The sequence below is a fragment of the Schistocerca serialis genome, chromosome 7, assembly GCF_023864345.2.
Source record: "Schistocerca serialis cubense isolate TAMUIC-IGC-003099 chromosome 7, iqSchSeri2.2, whole genome shotgun sequence".
NCBI classification, from domain to species: Eukaryota; Metazoa; Arthropoda; class Insecta; order Orthoptera; family Acrididae; genus Schistocerca; species Schistocerca serialis.
The window spans coordinates 183,735,366-183,755,213 of record NC_064644.1 but is presented as its reverse complement, the minus strand read 5'-3'; the positions used below and the strand labels follow the sequence as shown (position 1 = coordinate 183,755,213).

The following is a 19,848-nucleotide window of genomic DNA, read 5'->3' as shown; positions in this document are numbered from 1 at the left end:
GCATGCAGCATGACTAAGCACTTCCTTTTGTGTGTGTGTTGGGGGGGGGGGGGCAGCAGGGAGGAGCGGAGGGAGATGAGGAATACTAGTACGTGTAGCCACGTGGTAGGCAAGCGGAGGCGATCGACGCGAGTGCCGACGCTCATATGTGCAGGTTCGTTCCTTTCCGGTTCATATCGCAGAGGTACACGGCTCGGCACTCTGCTGGCCACTGGAATGCCGCAATTAGGATACTCACGACCAGGCGAAGCACGTGGTCCGGAACGTTGCGGGAGCTGTTGCAGAGCGCATGCGCCGCGGAGTGCGAGAAGATGACCGGCGCGCGGCTGGTGCGCAGGGCGTCCAGCATCGTTGGCACCGACACGTGCGACAGGTCCACCATCATGCCCAGGCGGTTCATCTCGCGCACCACCAGCTGCAAAAGCGCCAACAGTGGGAGCCTTTATTGGAGCTACATTCCCTCGCCCGTGGCGAGCTTGAGTATCAGCGTAAAATTGCATCTCTTCACCCTACAGCATTAATGATGTAAGGCGTGTATATTTCTATTCTCTATTGTCAAACCACAATTTATGAAAGATGTTTATATTTCATTACTAGGATTAAGTAGAAATAATTAATATTTGTCATTTTGGAAATAATTGTGGTAGCAGGGAATGTCTGCACTAAAGTGTTGTTGGCGGGAGAGACCACGCATTGATATAATATTAAAAAGGGCGGGAGAGACCGCGTATAGATACATTTTAAGAAAAGAGCGGGAAAGAGCACGCATTGATACATTTCTTAATGGTAGCAGGGATTGTCTGCACCAGAAAGCATTGGTGGCTGGAGAGACCGCACTTTAGCGTTCGTAGGAAGTCAGCAGTAAGCGAAAAGTGAAGCGAGTCGGTAGCAGGTTTGAAGCGAGAGGTTGAGAGGAGCGGTGTGCATGCCAGCCACCAGCTATGATTTACAAGAGATTATAAACGGATGTACAGAGACATCAGGTAACTATTATCATAAGAGGAACTAATATTATTGAATTAATTTTTTTTTCTTTTAAGAAACTCTAGACTACTGAAGGTATGTTTGCGCAATGCTAGTTGTATGATTATTGTAAAAAGTAAGTACCATTTGAACGCTTGTAAAACCGATTCATTACCAACAGTAAATATTTGAAGAATCGTTTTCAGAATATAATTAATTTTTGCCAGCAATATTGCATTACTGATTATTATCCACCCCAAAAACCATCAACGTAAAACTTTGCAAAATTTTATTGTTGTCAAGGAAAAGCTTAACTATGAATTACGTAACTGCAGTCAAATTAATTAATGAATAACGTCAGCTTTACTATTAAAGAATAACGTCAGCTTTGGTAATAAATACAGCCACTTATTATCACAGCCCACCAGCAGCTAATAGAGTATAGTAAAACAGAGTAAGTATATTCATGTCGTAGTTCGATGTAGCAGTCAGATGGCGATCCAGTAACAGTAAAAAAAGGTAAGGAACAGTTTTGGGTTATTGCAGATAACGACTGAGGGCCACGACATCGACACATTCCATGTTTCGTCAAAATAATCAGCAAATCACTTTTAATAAGCAGCATTTAAATTTGTATGCGAAGATTTCACGGAGTTTCTAACAGTATAACTATCACTTGGCAAAAATGTGAAGTACCCAAAAGTCATCGTCGGACGACAGTGTACATACTATTGGCGAGTGTGCAAATGATTAGTGTTTCAATTCTCTGTGGTAGCTAGGACGCCCACCTCAGTGCATTAGTGTCATTCGTCTTTAGTAATATCACCAGGACTGCTAGGGTACATAAGGGCTATGAACAGCGTCAGATGATGAATGGTCACTATGAACGGCACGAAGATGCCGCGTACTCAGGTGACACAGCGTTATCAGCGCCTGAGAGAGTAGAAAAGGGGTCTTATTGTGTGTCTCCATCTGGCTAGCTTGTCGAAACTTGCAATATCCAGATTTCTGGGACATGGTATGTGACAGTGCCCTCATGATGCACTGCATGGGCACATGAGGGCAGGCACACTCGTCGTCAACGTTGCCGTCGATCATGTCTGGCCACCACAAAGGAGGATCGCCGTATTGTGTACTGAGCCCATCATAACCCATTCAGTGTCATCTCACACTATTGGTCAGAGACTAGCAGTTGCCATGGGTAGGATACCATTAACAAGACAACACAAACGGTTGCGTTTTGAGTCGTCTTGGACTGCTGATGAATTGCGCCACACTGTGTTCACCAAGGTATCAGTTCTGTACTAATATGCATGACCATCGTAGGCAGGCAGGTATGGCGGAGACTTGAGAGATCTCTCTTTCTTCCAATATTTTGGAAAGGCATAGGTACTCCTGTCATCGAGATGTGGTGAGCCATATGGTATAACTCCAGGTTCCGACTGGTAATGATTGTAGGAACTCTGATGCCACAGCTATAGGTCACGAGTATGCTGTTTCGTCATATGTTACCTCGCGCGTGACAGTGCCGTGGTGCCATTTTTCAACCGAAGAATGCTCGTCCACACACAGCACGTGCCTTCACAAACTGTCTACGCGATTTTGAGGTATTGCCGTAGCCAGCGAGATCTTCAGATGTACCTCTGATAGAACATGTGCGGAACCACCTCGGATGTCATTCATCATCATTCGTGAAAGTGGCGAGGGTAGAGGAGCCGCAACGTCATACTGATAGGTGGCCTCACACTGCCAGTGTGGCAAGAGCAGACCGTTTGTTCTTATTTTCCCCTGGGTAGAAGGTAAGGTGTTGAAGTGTGGACATGTGGACGTAAAACGGGTAGTCTACGCTGACAGGGGTAGTCCACTTAATGGTGCAGTAACGACCAAAAAGAAAATATTAGATTGTCAGTTATGTGACCAGATGTGTGTACATATTAAGGTACCACATATACAAATATCTGCAATTATACCCCTCACAAGGGAACCTCCCCATCGCACCCCCCTCACATTTAGTTGTAAGTTGGCACAGTGGATAGGCCTTGAAAAACTGAACACAGGTCAATCGAGAAAACAGGAAGAAGTTGTGTGGAACTATGAAAAAGTATGCAAAATATACAAACTGAGTAGTCCTTGTGCAAGATAGGCCACATCAAGGAGAGTGTGAACTTAGTTGCACCGTGGTACCGTGGTTAGCGTGAGCAGCAGTGGAACGGGATGTCCTTGGTTCAAGTCTTTCCTCGAGTGGAAAGTTTACTTTTTTTATTTTCGCAATGTTTTTATCTGTCCGTTCGTTCATTGACGTCTCTGTTCACTGCAATAAGTTTAGTGTCTGTGTTTCGCGACCGCACCGCTAAACCGTGCGATTAGTAGACGAAAGGACGTGCCTCTCCAATATTCATTCAGCTATATTTTCTGGATTCATATTGTCCACGGAATATATCTCACGTATTTAATGCACTCTCGTCCAAAGTAGCGAACAGTCAGCTGCCAGCCAGGGAGCCTCGTCAGCAGGAATACTCTCTCTTCCGTGGGCTGTAATCGACTGACGTCGTGTGTTTCGAAGTTTGTTTAGGGGTAGCGTCCCCATACTACGCCGCAGTTACCTCGCATCGGACGGACGAACGGACAGATAATAATTGTCTGAAAATAAAAAATTAAACATTTCACTCGAGGGAAGACTTCAACCAAGGACCTCTCGTTCTGCAGCAGCTCACGCTAACCACGGGACCATGGCGCTGCTGGCCTCACACTCTCCTTGATGTCGCCTATCTTGCGCACGGACTACTCAGTTTGTATATTTTCCTTATTTTTTTTCATAGTTCCACACAACTTCATGTTTTCTCGATTGATCTGTGTTCAGTTTTTCAAGGCCTATCCGCTGTGTCAACCTATAACTAAATCTGAGGGGGGTCCGATGGGGAGGTTCCCTTGTCAGATCCTACATGTACACGTGTGTGTGTGTGTGTGTGTGTGTGTGTGTGTGTGTGTGTGTGTGTGTGTGTGTGTGTGCGCGAGCGTGTGTTTCTAAAATTATTAAAAGAGGCAGGTTTTTATTCAAGACTGAAAGCAAAATATTACCATCTTTCACAAATTTTCAATTTATAATAAGTCTTATAAAGAATAAATCACTTCTTTTAACTGGACTAGGTTGCTTGAAATGAGCAGTAGTTGAGGATGTTGCTGCATCGAGTGTGATTTCAAAAGTATTTGGGACAGAAGATTTCCGCAGGGGGACCAAGAACCAAATGCTGCAAACGGAGTGAGGGAAGCGGGGAATGGAATGAAGAGGAACCGTTACGTGGGGAGGAAGAAGAGCATTCTGTAAAAATTGAAAGACTGAGTTCATCTCTGGGTGAGTTTCATGGTCAATAGGAGGAACATGGTTCACGTTTCGTTTGGACAGGCCGTGGCGAATGCGTGAGAAGACGTGCAGAGGCACTGAAACATTCACGCGATCTATACGAAAGTGAAGCAGGAAGAAACCGTAACACGACGTACCATATCATGTACCCTCTACCACGTGCTCTGCAGTACTTTGTAGGGTATGTAAATAGACGTAGAGAAAGTACAAACATTTCTAAGTAATTCATTTCTATATTTGCTTCGGAAAGTGTTCAGAAATGTTGCACTCATCCAGCATAATGCTTCCTTGGACATAATTCTTCTTATGAAGTATCCACCACTCTTCTCTCACGTCGCCTATGGCATCTCTTATTGCACACTTGTTTTGTGTGCTATTTCTTGTGGTTTTTCAGCTCCGGCTGTAGTTTTATGACGTCTTTCAAGTGCATCAACTTCTTCAAATGCTGCCAGACTTAAATTTATCTCATCATTTCCTGATTTCTGAAAACGAAGTGCAATATTGGTTATTAACCTCCACCAAATTTGGGTTAGTTTCTGTTGGTTATAGTTCGTCCAAACCATTTTCTGTCGTCACGGTATTGCAGACTGCCCGTTTCAAGACGAAAGCATTTTGCACTAATTTTGTACTTGCAACGTCTGTGGTATCTTCAAGAGCCAACCACTCATAAATTCGGACGCGAAAGAACGCCATTCGACATGGAAGAAGTTTACGTCAAAAGCGCTACCCCAATAAGTTGTATTTCCCTTTAAGACAAAGCACCAAAAATATTTGGAGAAACAATGCGCCAGGCAGTAACTGAGCTCAGTGGAGTCTTAACCACTGTACATTGACAGCTGTACATTCTAATAGCTTTGGCACTGCGGAAGCCTGAACCCAAAGTAAAACATAGAGTTCGTTTCGCAGGATTTCCAACTGAAATGTTTCCGATGTCGTTTACTAGAACTTCTGTTGTAACTGGTGACCCTAATAGGGAGCCTAGAAGGTGAAGAGAAGTGCCCCTAGTTAGGAAGTTCCTATTTTTATTCAAGTTAGTACGTAGAATCTGCAAAACTGGAGACATACCATGCACAATATCATCCACACAATCCCGAATACATCAAAAGCTCATAAATCGTCGCACAATCAGCTTAAGGCCCCTTGCTTCCAAATTACTTCAAAGACATATTTAGCAGCTTAAATTTATGAAATAATCATCAGTAATGGCCGCCGAGGTCGTACGGCATAAGAAGTCACCCTTTTTCTGTCAACAGCTTTCTCAATGAGGATGGAGCAGCGGATGCAGGTGCAGGGCACACTCTTGCCCTAAAGGTGTGAGGATGCAGAAGGCAATGGAAACCACCGTTTTAAAGACACACAATGTGGATCCACTGAACTTGTGGCTTGTAATTGAAAAAGTGTTACGGAGATCTCTCCATTCGCAAAAGATTCCGGAGTAGTCCCTCATTCGGATCTCTGGGAGAGGACTGCTATGGGGAAGGTAACCGTGAGCAAAAGATTGACTAACCAGCGAAAGGATCTGCGAGTCGGTGCGTGGAATGTCAAAAGTTTGAACATAGTTGGTAAGTTAGAAAATCTGGAAAGCGAAATGCTAAGGTTCAGTGGATACGGAAACACTAAGGAATAAAGAGATACAGTGGGGGTTACTGAAGTGACATGGAAAGAAGACAAGGACTTCTGGTCAGGTGAGTTTAGGGTATTATCAGCTGCAGCAGGAAATGGGATTCGTTATGAATAAGAAGGTAGGACAGACAGTGTATTACTGCGAACAGTTCAGTGATAGAATTGTTATCATCAGATTAGACAGCAAATCAACACCAACAAAGAGTGTTCAGGCATACATGCTGCCATTGCAAGCAGAAAATGAAGATATAGAAAAGCATGTGAGAATATTGAACGGGTAATTCTATGCGTAAGGACAGATGAAAATCTAATCGTCATGGAAATTGGAATGCGGTTGTAGAGGAAATAGTAGAAGAAGGGGTTACAGGAGAGTATGGACTTGCTGGCAGGCATGAGAAAGGTGAACGAATAATTGACTTTTGTAAGATATTTCAGCTAGTAATCACCAACATTCTGTTCAAGAATCACAAAAGGAGATCATATACTTGCAAAAGGCAGGAAGATACTGGGAGACTGCAGTCACATTAAATCATCGGCTGGCATTTATTCCGAAACCAGATATGTATTGTAAGGCGTACCACGGTGCAGATAAGACTCAGACCACAATTTAGTAATGACGGAAATTAGGCCGAAGTATAAGAGACAAGTCAGGAAGAATCAATGCCCAAAGAAGTGTGATACGGAAACACTAAGGAATAAAGAGATACGCTTGAAGTTCACTGACACTATAAGTACTGCGATAATGAATAGCTCAATAGGCAGTTCAGTTGAAGAGGAATGTACATCTCTAAAAAGGGCAATCACAGAAGTTGGAACGAAAACATATGTACAGGTAATTGCAAAGAACAGAAGAAACACATCAGTAGATCTATGAAAGAAGGAAGTAAAAAAAGTTCGGGGAAATTCAGAAATACAGAGATGCAAGTCACTTAAGAATGAAATAAATAGGAAGCGCAGTTAAGGTGAAATGGTTTCATGAAAAACGTGAAGAAATCGGAAAAGCGTTGACTGTCGAAAGGACTGACTCCGCATGTAGGAAAGTCAAAACAACCTTTCGTGAAATTATAAGAAATGGTGGGACATTTTAGAGCGCAGTGACAATTCCATTGTTAAATACAAAGGAGAGAATGTATAAATAGAAAGAGTACCTTCAAAACCTACATGAGAGGGGGGGAGGGGGGAGGGGGGAAGGGCTTTCCTGATGGCTTGATAGAAAAGAAACAGCAATCAACAGGGAGGATATGGGGTATCCAGTACTAGAACCACAATTAAAAAGAGCTAAAGACAATTAAGGTAAAATAAGGCAGAAACATTCCATCGGAATTTCTAAAATCGTTGGGAAAGTAGCAACAAAGCGACTGTTCACGTTGGTGTGTGGACTGTATAAGACTGGCCACGCACTCTGATTCCAAAAAATACTATCCACACAATATCAACGATAGCAAGAGCTGGCAAGTGCGAGAATTATCGCACAGTCGACTTAACAGTTCAAGCATTCAAGTTTTTGACAAGAACAATACCGAAAAAAAATTGAAAGGAAAACTGAGGATCTGACAGACGACGACCAGCTTGGCTGCAGGGAAGGCACCAGGGAGGCAGTTCTCGCGCTCGCGCGCGCACACACACACACACACACACACACACACACACATTCACTGACGCCAGCAAGTACACCTCACTCACAAATTATCGCTATATCTGGCAGCTCAGACCAGAATGGCCTTCCATTACTTTAAGACATATAGGAAATGACGGGTAATATTCATTCCCATTGAGACAATCATGTCTAGTTTTGATAATATACAATGTGTTCAAGAACCAAGATGAAACAATAAGACTGTAATACCAAGAACGAAGTGCTCCGATTTAAAAGGCTATAAGACAGGGATGTAGACCTTTGCCCCTTGTGTTCGTTCTATACATCGAAAACCGATGACTTAAATAAAACATAGGTTTACGATTGGAATTAAAATTCAAGGTGAATTGGTGTCAATGGTAAGATTCGCTGAAGACATTCCCATCCTCAGTGAAAGTGAAAAATAATTATAGTCACTGTTGAATGGAATGAACGGTCTAATTAGTACAGAATTTGTAATGAGTGTAAAACAAATAAACACTAAAGTAATAAGTAGTAGCAAAATGAGAACATTGAGAAACAACATCAGAACTGGGTATTATGAAGTTGAGGAATTCTGCTACCTAGGCAGGAGCAAGGAGGACATAAAAAGGAGAATAAAACTGGCAAAAGGACATTCCTGGCCAAGAGAAGTCTATTAGTTTCAAATATAGGCCTTAATTTGAGGAAGAAATTTCTAAAAACGTACATTTGGAGCACAGCACTATATTGCAGTGAGACACGGACTGTGTAAAACCGGAAAAAATATGAATCGAAGTAATTGAGGTGTTACATATAGTTTTCTGTTGAGAGCAACCGCAGTTGAAGTAATCCACGTTTTCGAAAATAAATCGCTTTCAGTTGTATATGAACTTTTGCAGGAATACGTCGGTCTCGTGATGTCAAATCACATTTGAACTATGACGTCCTGTTTGTTGCAGGTGACACTATATTATTTTGAATAAGCTGAGTTCCCTCTCCTTCCTGTGTCGGGGCATAAATGTTTTACTGACTTATGTACATCTGAAGATTTGATTTGATTTGACATCACTAAATTAGTGTTACTTAAACATAGAGTACAAGCGTATTTTCAAGTGACTTGAAAGCTTTCGTCGGCAGTATCGTTTAGGGAAAATGGCATTTCTTGGCTCCACACAGTAATCGGGTCAGTTCCTAATTTAAGTCATTTTGGCTGCAACGAATTTGCATCACAGAATTCTCATTTCGGTAGCAACGCTGACCGTAGCGGTTATCTTCAAAGACAGACGTTGCTAATCATATCACTCAAGGGCAGTTCTCCCCATAGCAGACGGCTGCGTAAAGTTGCCCATCCAATTTGGCTGTCCTTTGGCGCCAGTTGCTACATAATGCGATTACCCTAATCCCAGAATTAGTACCGGCGCCATGCCTTGCTGATTGAGTGGCTGTCCCGCTTTGACGATAACCGACAGGCCGGCCTAACGCTTTTATCGGCTATTCGTCTCTCAGCCATCACAAACAGAAGGGTCCTTCACAAACAACTGTCATTAAATTGTACAAATAAGGGATTAATTTATTTATACTCTTGTGTTTAATGGATGCGGCCCCTCTTTCGCGATTTGAACGGGAAACGGGAGAAATGATACTGACATGTCAAGAACTCAGTGCCATACTGTAAAGTGCATGCTGACAGGAGTTATTTAAATTGGTTACAAATTTATATTGTACCAGATATATATATAGAAAAGGCAAAATTGTAATTTCTGGTGGCCGTAGGATGACTGAGTGACCCTACAGCGCAGTTTCAACGCGCAATTGGCTAGGATAGTCGATATCAGGACATGGAGTCTTCGCGAATTACGTTCTGTGTACTCAGTTTGACACTAACCACGCATCGCATACGGTAGCATGAACAATATACGGAGATGTCAGCATTTGAGAGAGGACTTGTAGTTGGACTCAAAGAAGCCGGTTGGAGTAACCAACGAGTCGCTCGACATTACAATAGGAGTGATGCCACTATTCAACGATGTTGGCAAGAGTGGGTGAACCGTGGCCGGACACAGCGTCGGGAAGGAAGTGATCGAGATAGTGAGAGAACGGAACGTGATGACCTAGCAATTGTCACAGAGGCACTCAGAGCTCAGGATTTATCACTATCACGGATACCATGTCCAACTGTTATTTCAGTCACCACGAGGACCATTAAGGCGGTATACAGAAAGGGGGTTGAGGTCATGGCATTTCTTGCACCGACTACCATTTGACCTTCGTACACCAACATGCCAGTGGATAGTGGTGTCGGGCGCATTCGGCCTGGAAACTCATTCACTGGAGTAGAATTGGCTTCAGCGGTGAGTCCCACTTCGAACTTCAACTCCGAGACCAGTGACGACATGTCTGGAGACGCCCCAGATAGCGATGGGATACTAACCTGACTGTCACCCACCATACTGCACAACCTTTTTATCTCAGAGTAGCCCATACAACCTACGTCCTCAATTATTTGCTGGATGTATTTCAATCTCAGTCTTCCTCTACCGTTTTTGCCCCTCAACAGCTCCCTCTATTACAATAGAAGTCATTTCGTGATGTCTTAACAGATGTCCTATAATCCTGTCCCTTCTCCTTCTCAATGTGTTCCACATATCTTTTCCTCTTTGATTCTGCGCAGAACCTCTTGTGTCCTTACCTAATCATTCCATACAATTTTCAGTATTCGCCTGTAGCACCACATCTCAAATGATTCGATTTTCTTCTGTTCCGGTTTCCCCAAGGCCACGTTTCACTACCATACAATGTTACGCTCCAGATGTACATTCTCAGAAATTTCTTCCTTAAATTAAGGCTTATTTTTGATACTAGCAGACTTCGCTTGGCCAGGAATGTCCTTTTTGCCAGTGATATTATGATTTGATGTCCTCCTTGCTCCGTCCGTCAGTAGTTATTTTGCTGCCTAGGAAACAGAATTCCTTAACTTTATATACAGGGCTATTACAAATGATTGAAGCGATTTCATCAATTCACTGTAGCTCCATTCATTGACAAATGGTCACGACACACTACAGGTACGTAGAAAAACTCAAAGTTTTGTTCGGCTGAAGCCGCACTTCAGGTTTCTGCCGCCAGAGCACTCGAGAGCGCAGTGATACAAAATGGCGACAGGAGCCGAGAAAGCGTATGTCGTGCTTGAAATGCACTCACATCAGTCAGTCATAACAGTGCAACGACACTTCAGGACGAAGTTCAACAAAGATCCACGAACTGTTAACTCCATTCGGCGATGGTATGCGCAGTTTAAAGCTTCTGGATGCCTCTGTAAGGGGAAATCAACGGGTCGGCCTGCAGTGAGCGAAGAAACAGCTGAACGCGTGCGAGCAAGTGTCACGCATAGTGATGTGAAAGATTCAGTGTTTAAACCTCCTCTACCAAGAAACGTGCCAGAACTGCGAGCTCGCATCAACAATGCTTTCGAACTCATTGATGGGGACATGCTGCGCCGAGTGTGGGAGGAACTTGATTATCGGCTTGATGTCTGCCGAATCACTAAAGGGGCACATATCGAACATTTGTGAATGCCTAAAAAAACTTTTTGAGTTTTTGTATGTGTGTGCAAAGCATTGTGAAAATATCTCAAATAATAAAGTTATTGTAGAGCTGTGAAATCGCTTCAATCATTTGTAATAACCCTGTACTTTCCGACCATCAGCCCTGATGTTAAGTTTCTCGCTGTTCAAATTTCTGCTACTTCTTAGTTTCATCTTTCTTTCATTTACTCTCAATCTATATTCTGTAGTCATTAAAGTGTTCGTATCATACAGCATAACATGCGATCCTTCTTCATTTTCGCTCAGGACAGCAATGTCATCACCGAAACGTATGACATATTGTTTCACATCGAATTTTAATTCCACTCTTGAACCTTTCTTTTATTTCCATCATTGCTTCTTCGATGTACAGATTGAACAGTAGACGGGAAAGATTACATTCCTGTCTTACACCCTACTTAATCTGAGCGCCTCGTTCCTGGTCGTCCACTCTTATTATTCCCTCTTGACTCTTTAACATATTCTATATAACCCGTTCCTCCTTTTCGCACAAGTTCGTACATCTAGCATCATTTTACACCGCCGAGCGGTATTTCCAGGTCGACTAATCCTATGAACGTGTTTTGATTTTTCTTTACTCTTGCTTCCACTATCAACCGCAACGTCAGAATTGCCTCTCGGATACCGTTACCTTTTCTCAAGCCAAACTGATCGGCATATAGCACATCCTCAATTTTCTTTTCCATTCTTCTCTATATTATCCTTGTTAGCAACTTGGATGCATGTGCTGTTAAGCTGATTGTGCGATAATTCTAGCGCTTGTCAGCACTTTTAGTCCTCGGAATTGTGTGAATGATATTTTTCCGAAAGTCAGATGGTATGCCGCCAGACTCATACATTCTACCCACCAACGTGGAGAGTCGTTTCGTTGTCACTTCCAACAATGATTTCAGAAATTGTAATGGAATGTTATCTATCCGTTCTGTCATATTTGATCTTAAGCCCTCCAAAGATCTCTTAAATTCTGATTCTAGTACAGGATCCGCTATCATTTCTAAATCTATTCCTGTTTCTTCATCTATAACATCAGGCAAATCTTCCCCCTCATAGAGCAGTTCAGTGTACTGTTTCTACCTATCCGCGCTCTCCTCTGCATTTAACAGTGGAATTTCCGTTGCACTTTTAATGTTATCAACATTGCTTTTTGTGTGACCGAAGGCTGTTTCGACTTTCCTCTATGCTGAGGCAGTCCTTTTGACAATCATTTCCTTTTCGATTTCTTCACATTTTCATGCAGCCATTTCTTCTTATCTTCCATACATCTCCTATTCATTCCTCAGCGACTTGTATTTCTGTATTCCTGAATTACTCTGTACGTTTTTCTACTTCCTTATTTCATCGATCAACTGAAGTATTTCTTCTGTTAAAAATGGTTTCTTTGCAATTATCTTCTTTTACCTATGTGACTGCCCTTTTTGCAGGTGTCCTTTCCTCTTCAACTGTACTGCCTACTGAGCTATTCCTTATTGCTGTATCTATAGCCTTAAAGAACTTCAAGCGCGTCTCGTCATCCCTTGGTACTTCCTTATCTCACTTCTTTGCGTATTGATTCTTCTTTACTAATCTCTAGAACTTTAGGCTACTCTTCGTCACTTCAATATTGTGATCTGAGTTTATATCTGCTCCTGAGTACGCCTTACATTCCAGTATCTGAGTTCGAAATCTCTGTCTGACCATGATGAAATCTTCCCGTATCAACCGGTTTTTTCCAAGTAAACCGCTTCTCCTTGTGATTTGTGATTCTTGTACAAAGTATTTGTTATTATCAGCTGAAGTTTATTACACAGCTCAATTACTCTTTCCCCTCTCTCATTCCTTGTCCCAATCTAATATCCTTCTGTAACCGTGTCTTCTACTCCTTCCCCTACAACTGCATTCCAGTCCCCTTCGACTATCAGATTTTCATCTCCCTTTGTGCGCTGTGCTACCCTTTCAATATCCTCATATACTTTCTCTATCTTTTCATCGTCAGCTAACAATGTCGGCATGTATACCTGAACTATCGGTGTCGGTGTTAGTTTGCTATCGATCCTGATAAGAACAACCCAACACTGACCTGTTCACTGTAACACATTTTTTGCCCTACCCCTCTGTTCGTAACTGATCTACTCCTGTTATACCATTTTATGTTATACCATATTATGCTGCTGTTGATATTAGTCTATACTTATCTGACCAGAAATCCTTGTCTTCTTTCCATTTCACTTCACTGACCCCTACTATATCGAGATTTAACCTCTACATTTCCCTTTTCATATTTTCTAGGTTCTCTACCATATTCAAGCTTCTGGCATTTCACGTCCCGACTCTTAGAACGTTATCCTTCCGTTGATTATTCAGTCTTTTTCTCATCGTCACATACCCCTTGGTATTCCCCTTTAGGAGTTACGAATGGGGAACTATGCCAGAATCTTACGCCAATGGAGAGGTCATAATGACAGTTTTTCCATTACAGGCCATATGTCCCGTGGATACACGTTATATGTCTGTAATGCAGTGGTTTCCATTGCCTTCTGCATCCTCGTGCCGTTGATCATTGCTGATTTTTCAGCTTTGAGGGATAGTCCCCCAACCCAAGGGCAAGAGAGTGCCCTGAATATGTTCGATATGTGTCCGCTCTCTTTGACAAGGCCGTTGGCAGAGTGAGGTTGACTGCTTATGCCGGAAGACTTCGGCCGCTAGGGCTGATTATTAATCAAAATTTAAGTGGTGTCTCGCTTCTAACCCGGAACAGAGGACGTTTTGATTACTAATAAAAGACGATAACCCTACCCCACGCACAGTGGTAGGTTGACGATATTCTTCACCCCTTTTTGTTGCCCTTCGTGGCAAGCCCTCTTGGGCTCACATTTCAGCAAGATAATGCCCGCCCACAAATGCGAGAATTTCTACTGCTTGTCTTCGTGCATGCTAAACCCTACCTTGGCCAGTACGTTTGCCGGATCTCTCACGAATTGCGAACGTTTGGAGCATTGTGGATAGCACCCTTCAATCATCTCCTAATTTAGGCGATCCTAGGCACCAATTGGACAGAATCTGGCGCGTTATCCCTCAGGAGGACATCCAACAACTCTCCCAAACAGTGCATGGCTGAATAACTGATTACATAACGTCCAGAGGTGGACCAATGCGTTATTGCCTTGCTCAAAATATTTTCCATCGATGAGGACATTCACGCAGCGGTTCTCACATGGCTCGAAGACCAAGAGGCGGATTTCTATCGTTGAGGAACTTAACGAGTGGTGGTACGTTCTAACAGTTGTTCGCAGAGTCTTGCTCACTAACTAACTAACTCCTCCCGAACAGGCCATGAAGGCCCAGTTGGTACTGACCGGCCGCTATGTCATCCTCAGCTCACAGGCGTCACTGGATGGGGACATGGAGGGGCATGTGGTCAGCACACTGCTCTCTCAAGCGTATGTCAGTTTCCGAGACCGGAACCGCTACTTCTCAATCAAGTAGCTCCTCAGTTTGCATCACAGGTGCTAAGTGCACCCCGCTTGCCAACAGCACTCGGTAGACCGGATGGTCACCTATCCAAGTGCTAGCCCAGCCCGACAGCGCATAACTTCGGTGCTGACGGGAACCGGTGTTACCACTTTGGCAAGGCAGTCTTGGTGACTATGTTGAAAAGTAGTATGATACATCTTGTGATGTAATGAAGCCTGAGACATACTCTGAAGCCTTCGATTCCAAAGGGTATCAGTAATTTAATTACAGTAATTTAATTACTATGTATAAAATTTCTTATCGAATTACATTAACCAAAATTCCTTATTTAATCCATAACAAATTATGTTTTAAGCAATGATGATAATTTTGAAGAATTAACTTTAAAATCAATAAGTTTAATTCTAATGTATTTTGCTAAATTAAGTATAAATTAATTGAAACATTGTCTTTAATAATGATGCAAATCATCTAAACCTTCCTGTCTCGAACGTAATCTTTGTACTTCTTCCTGGTACTTGTCAGCAAGTTGTTCTGTAATGGAATGAAGTCACGTTTTGTCATGCTGTTGAAAGGAAACGTGTTTAGCAGGAATTTGTGATTCAACACAGAGAGTGGATGTTATATGAAGAGTTGTATATAAAAACGTTAAAAATCTAGACATTTTGCTTCATTTCGTAATTTGTTATTCAGCGAATATTTTTAATCCGGGAATCAGCTTACTTTCTTCGTATAATGAAGACTTGTGGTCATAGTCATATTCCTGATAAGAAGACAATGAGACCAACTTAAGACAGTCATTTACAGGTTGACAGTTATTGCATTATATGGAAAAAACGTAAATTAGTTAGAAACTATGGCTTTCACACACGTTATTCAACATGTAAATGGCACTACAGATATTCGGATTTAGGTTATGACATGATCGATATACTTGCCATCCTTAGGGATCATGTGGCGCATACGAATAACGAAATTCTGCATGATCCGCTGAAGTGCAGGAACGTAGATGCTATCGGTGAGCTCCTGAATGGCTGTTTATAGCTCGGCAATGGTTTTGGGGTTATTGTTATACATGTTGTCTTTAATATAGCCTCTCAAAAAGGAGTCGCATGTGTTCAGATCCGGAGAATACGGCGATCAATCAACGCTCATGCCAGTGTCCTCTGTGTACCACAGAGCCAGAGTGCGGTCCCCGAAGTGCTACTCCAGGACATCAAACACTCTCCCGTTTCGATGGGGTCAAGCTCTGTCTTGCATGAATCATATCTTGTCGAAATCAAGGTCACTTTGGATAATGGGGATGAAATCTGGCCGCGTGGCAGCTGCCTTACCCCTTTCCAACAGGTACGGGGTGCTTCCTAGTGGTGATGACATCGTTTCCGAGCCACCACAGGATGCCTCGCCTGTTGGGCCAGTGGCCGATTCTCCGGCAAGGTCCCGACAGTCACAGAGGGCGGGCCTATTAGTTATAGGGAGCTCCAACGTTAGGCGGGTTATGGAGCCCCTCAGGAAAATAGCGGGTAGGTCGGGGAAGAATGCCAGTGTGCACTCGGTGTGCTTGCCGGGGGGTCTCGTCCGTAATGTGGAGGAGGCCCTTCCGGCAGCTATTGAACGCACTGGGTGTGACCGGCTGCAGATAGTAGCACATGTCGGAACGAATGACGCCTGCCGCTTGGGTTCTGAGGCCATCCTTGGTTCCTTCCGGCGGCTGGCTGATTTGGTGAAGACAACCAGCATCGCACGCGGAGTGCAAGCTGAGCTTAATATCTGCAGCATAGTGCCCAGAGTCGATCGCGGTCCTCTGTTTGTGGAGGGTCTAAACCAGAGGCTCAGACGACTCTGCGACTATAATGGTTGCAAATTCATCGACCTCCGTTATTGGGTGGAGAACTGTAGGGCCCCCCTAGACAGGTCAGGCGTGCACTACACACCGGAAGCAGCTACTAGGGTAGCAGAGTACGTGTGGCGTGCACACGGGGGTTTTTTAGGTTAGAGGGACTCCCCCTTGGGCGAAACGATAAAATACCTGACGGCTTACCAGAGAGGACATTATCATCGTTGATAAAGAACGTCCGTCCTCAGAGACCAAAAACAGGAAAAGTTAACGTAATATTGGTAAACTGCAGGAGTATCCAGGGTAAGGTTCCTGAATTAGTATCTCTTATTGAAGGAAATAGTGCGCATATAGTATTAGGAACGGAAAGTTGGTTAAAACCGGAAGTGAACAGTAACGAAATCCTAGACACAGAATGGAATATATACCGCAAGGATAGGATAAACGCCAATGGTGGAGGAGTATTTATAGCAGTAAAGAATTCAATAATATCCAGTGAAGTTATTAGCGAATGCGAATGTGAAATAATCTGGGTTAAGTTAAGTATCAAAGGTGGGTCAGATATGATAGTCGGATGCTTCTATAGACCACCTGCATCAGCAACCGTAGTAGTTGAGCGCCTCAGAGAGAACCTGCAGAACGTCGTGAAGAAGTTTCGTGATCATACTATTGTAATAGGGGGAGACTTCAATCTACCAGGTACAGAATGGGATAGTCACACAATCAGAACTGGAGCCAGGGACAGAGACTCTTGTGACATTATCCTGACTGCCTTGTCCGAGAATTACTTCGAGCAGATAGTTAGAGAACCAACTCGTGAAGCTAACGTTTTAGACCTCATAGCAACAAATAGACCGGAACTTTTCGACTCCGTGAATGTAGAAGAGGGTATCAGTGATCATAAGTCAGTGGTTGCATCAATGACTACAAGTGTAATAAGAAATGCCAAGAAAGGAAGGAAAATATATTTGCTTAACAAGAGTGATAGGGCACAAATCGCAGAATATCTGAGTGACCACCATCAAACGTTCATTTCTGAGGAAGAGGATGTGGAACAAAAATGGAAAAAATTCAGAAACATCGTCCAGTACGCCTTAGATAAGTTTGTACCGACTAAGGTCCAAAGCGAGGGGAAAGATCCACCGTGGTATAACAATCATGTACGAAAGGTACTACGGAAACAAAGAAAGCTTCATCATAGGTTTAAGAGTAGTCGAATCATAGCTGATAAGGAAAAGCTGAACGAAGCGAAAAAGAGCGTAAAGAGAGCAATGAGAGAAGCATTCAACGAATTCGAACATAAAACATTGGCAAACAATCTAAACAAGAACCCTAAAAAGTTTTGGTCATATGTAAAATCGGTAAGCGGATCTAAATCCCCTATTCAGTCACTCGTTGACCACGATGGCACCGAAACAGAGGACGACCGAAGAAAGGCAGAAATACTGAATTCAGTGTTCCGAAACTGTTTCACTGCGGAAAATCGTAACACGGTCCCTGACTTCAGCCGTCGCACGGACGCCAAAATGGAAAATATTGAAATAAACGATATCGGAATTGAAAAACAACTGCTATCACTTAGTAGCGGAAAAGCATCCGGACCAGACGAGATACCCTTAAGATTCTACAGTGATTATGCTAAAGAACTTGCCCCCTTTCTATCAGCAATTTATCGTAGATCGCTGGAAGAACGTAAAGTACCTAGCGACTGGAAGAAAGCGCAGGTCGTTCCCATTTTCAAGAAGGGTCATAAATCAGATGCGAATAATTATAGGCCTATTTCGCTTACGTCAATCTGTTGTAGAATAATGGAACATGTTTTGTGTTCTCGTATTATGACGTTCTTAGATAATACAAATCTCCATCATAACCAACATGGATTCCGCAAACAGAGATCATGTGAAACTCAGCTCGCCCTATTTGCCCAAGAAATTCACAGTGCCGTAGACACTGGCGAGCAGATTGATGCCGTATTCCTGGACTTCAGGAAGGCATTTGATACGGTTCCGCACTTACGTTTAGTGAAAATAATATACGAGCTTACGGAATATCGGACCAGGTTTGTGATTGGATTCAGGATTTCCTAGAAGAAAGAACACAACATGTCATTCTTAACGGTTCAAAATCTGCAGATGTAGAGGTAATTTCGGGAGTACCGCAGGGAAGCGTGATAGGACCTTTATTGTTTACAATATACATAAATGACTTAGTTGACAACATCGGTAGCTCCGTGAGGCTATTTGCAGATGACACGGTTGTCTACAAGAAAGTAGCAACATCAAAAGACTCGTACGTACTCCAGGAGGACCTGCAGAGGATTAATGCATGGTGCGACAGCTGGCAGCTTTCCCTAAACGTAGATAAATGTAATATAATGCGCATACATAGGGGCAGAAATCCATTCCAGTACGATTATGCCATAGGTGGTAAATCATTGGAAGCGGTAACGACCGTAAAATACTTAGGAGTTACTATCCGGAGCGATCTGAAGTGGAATGATCACATAAAACAAATAGTGGGAAAAGCAGGCGCCAGGTTGAGATTCATAGGAAGAATTCTAAGAAAATGTGACTCATCGACGAAAGAAGTAGCTTACAAAACGCTTGTTCGTCCGATTCTTGAGTATTGCTCATCAGTATGGGACCCTTACCAGGTTGGATTAATAGAAGAGATAGACATGATCCAGCGAAAAGCAGCGCGATTCGTCATGGGGACATTTAGTCAGCGCGAGAGCGTTACGGATATGCTGAACAAGCTCCAGTGGCGGACACTTCAAGAAAGGCGTTACGCAATACGGAGAGGTTTATTATCGAAATTACGAGAGAGCACATTCCGGGAAGAGATGGGCAACATATTACTACCGCCCACATATATCTCGCGTAATGATCACAACGAAAAGATCCGAGAAATTAGAGCAAATACGGAGACTTACAAGCAGTCGTTCTTCCCACGCACAATTCGTGAATGGAACAGGGAAGGGGGGATCAGATACTGGTACAATAAGTACCCTCCGCCACACACCGTAAGGTGGCTCGCGGAGTATAGATGTAGATGTAGATGTAGAAATCCTCTTCCAAAACCTACACCTACCGTTCGGTAGTCACCGTACTATCAAGGAATATCGCACCGATTATACCGTGCCTGGACATTGCACACCACGGTCACCCGTTCAGAGACTTCTCGATCCCGAAATACGGATTCTCATTCTCCCAAATTCGCCAATTTTTGTTATTGACGAACCCATCCAAATGAAAGTGGCCTTCGTCCCTAAACCAAACCATATCTATCAATTCCCGACGTGTCCCGCGGCTAAACGTGCGGTATGAACGTTCTAACGCAAACCGTTCAGAATTTATGATGACATTATTTCATATAGTTGAATAATTGTCACGCTGTGAGTGAAAGAGCAATT

The 19,848-nt window shown here is 43.1% G+C and overlaps 1 protein-coding gene across 1 annotated transcript in view; it reads right to left on the bottom strand.

The window, feature by feature from the left end:
• The window catches only part of LOC126412959 (dipeptidase 1-like), a 162,443-nt gene that overhangs the window by 34,087 nt on the left and 108,508 nt on the right, over nt 1–19,848 (bottom strand). Inside the window, exon 8 of the mRNA XM_050082850.1 lies at nt 239–415. Coding sequence (XP_049938807.1) covers nt 239–415 — 177 coding nt within the window. The remainder of the gene's footprint in view (nt 1–238; nt 416–19,848) is intronic.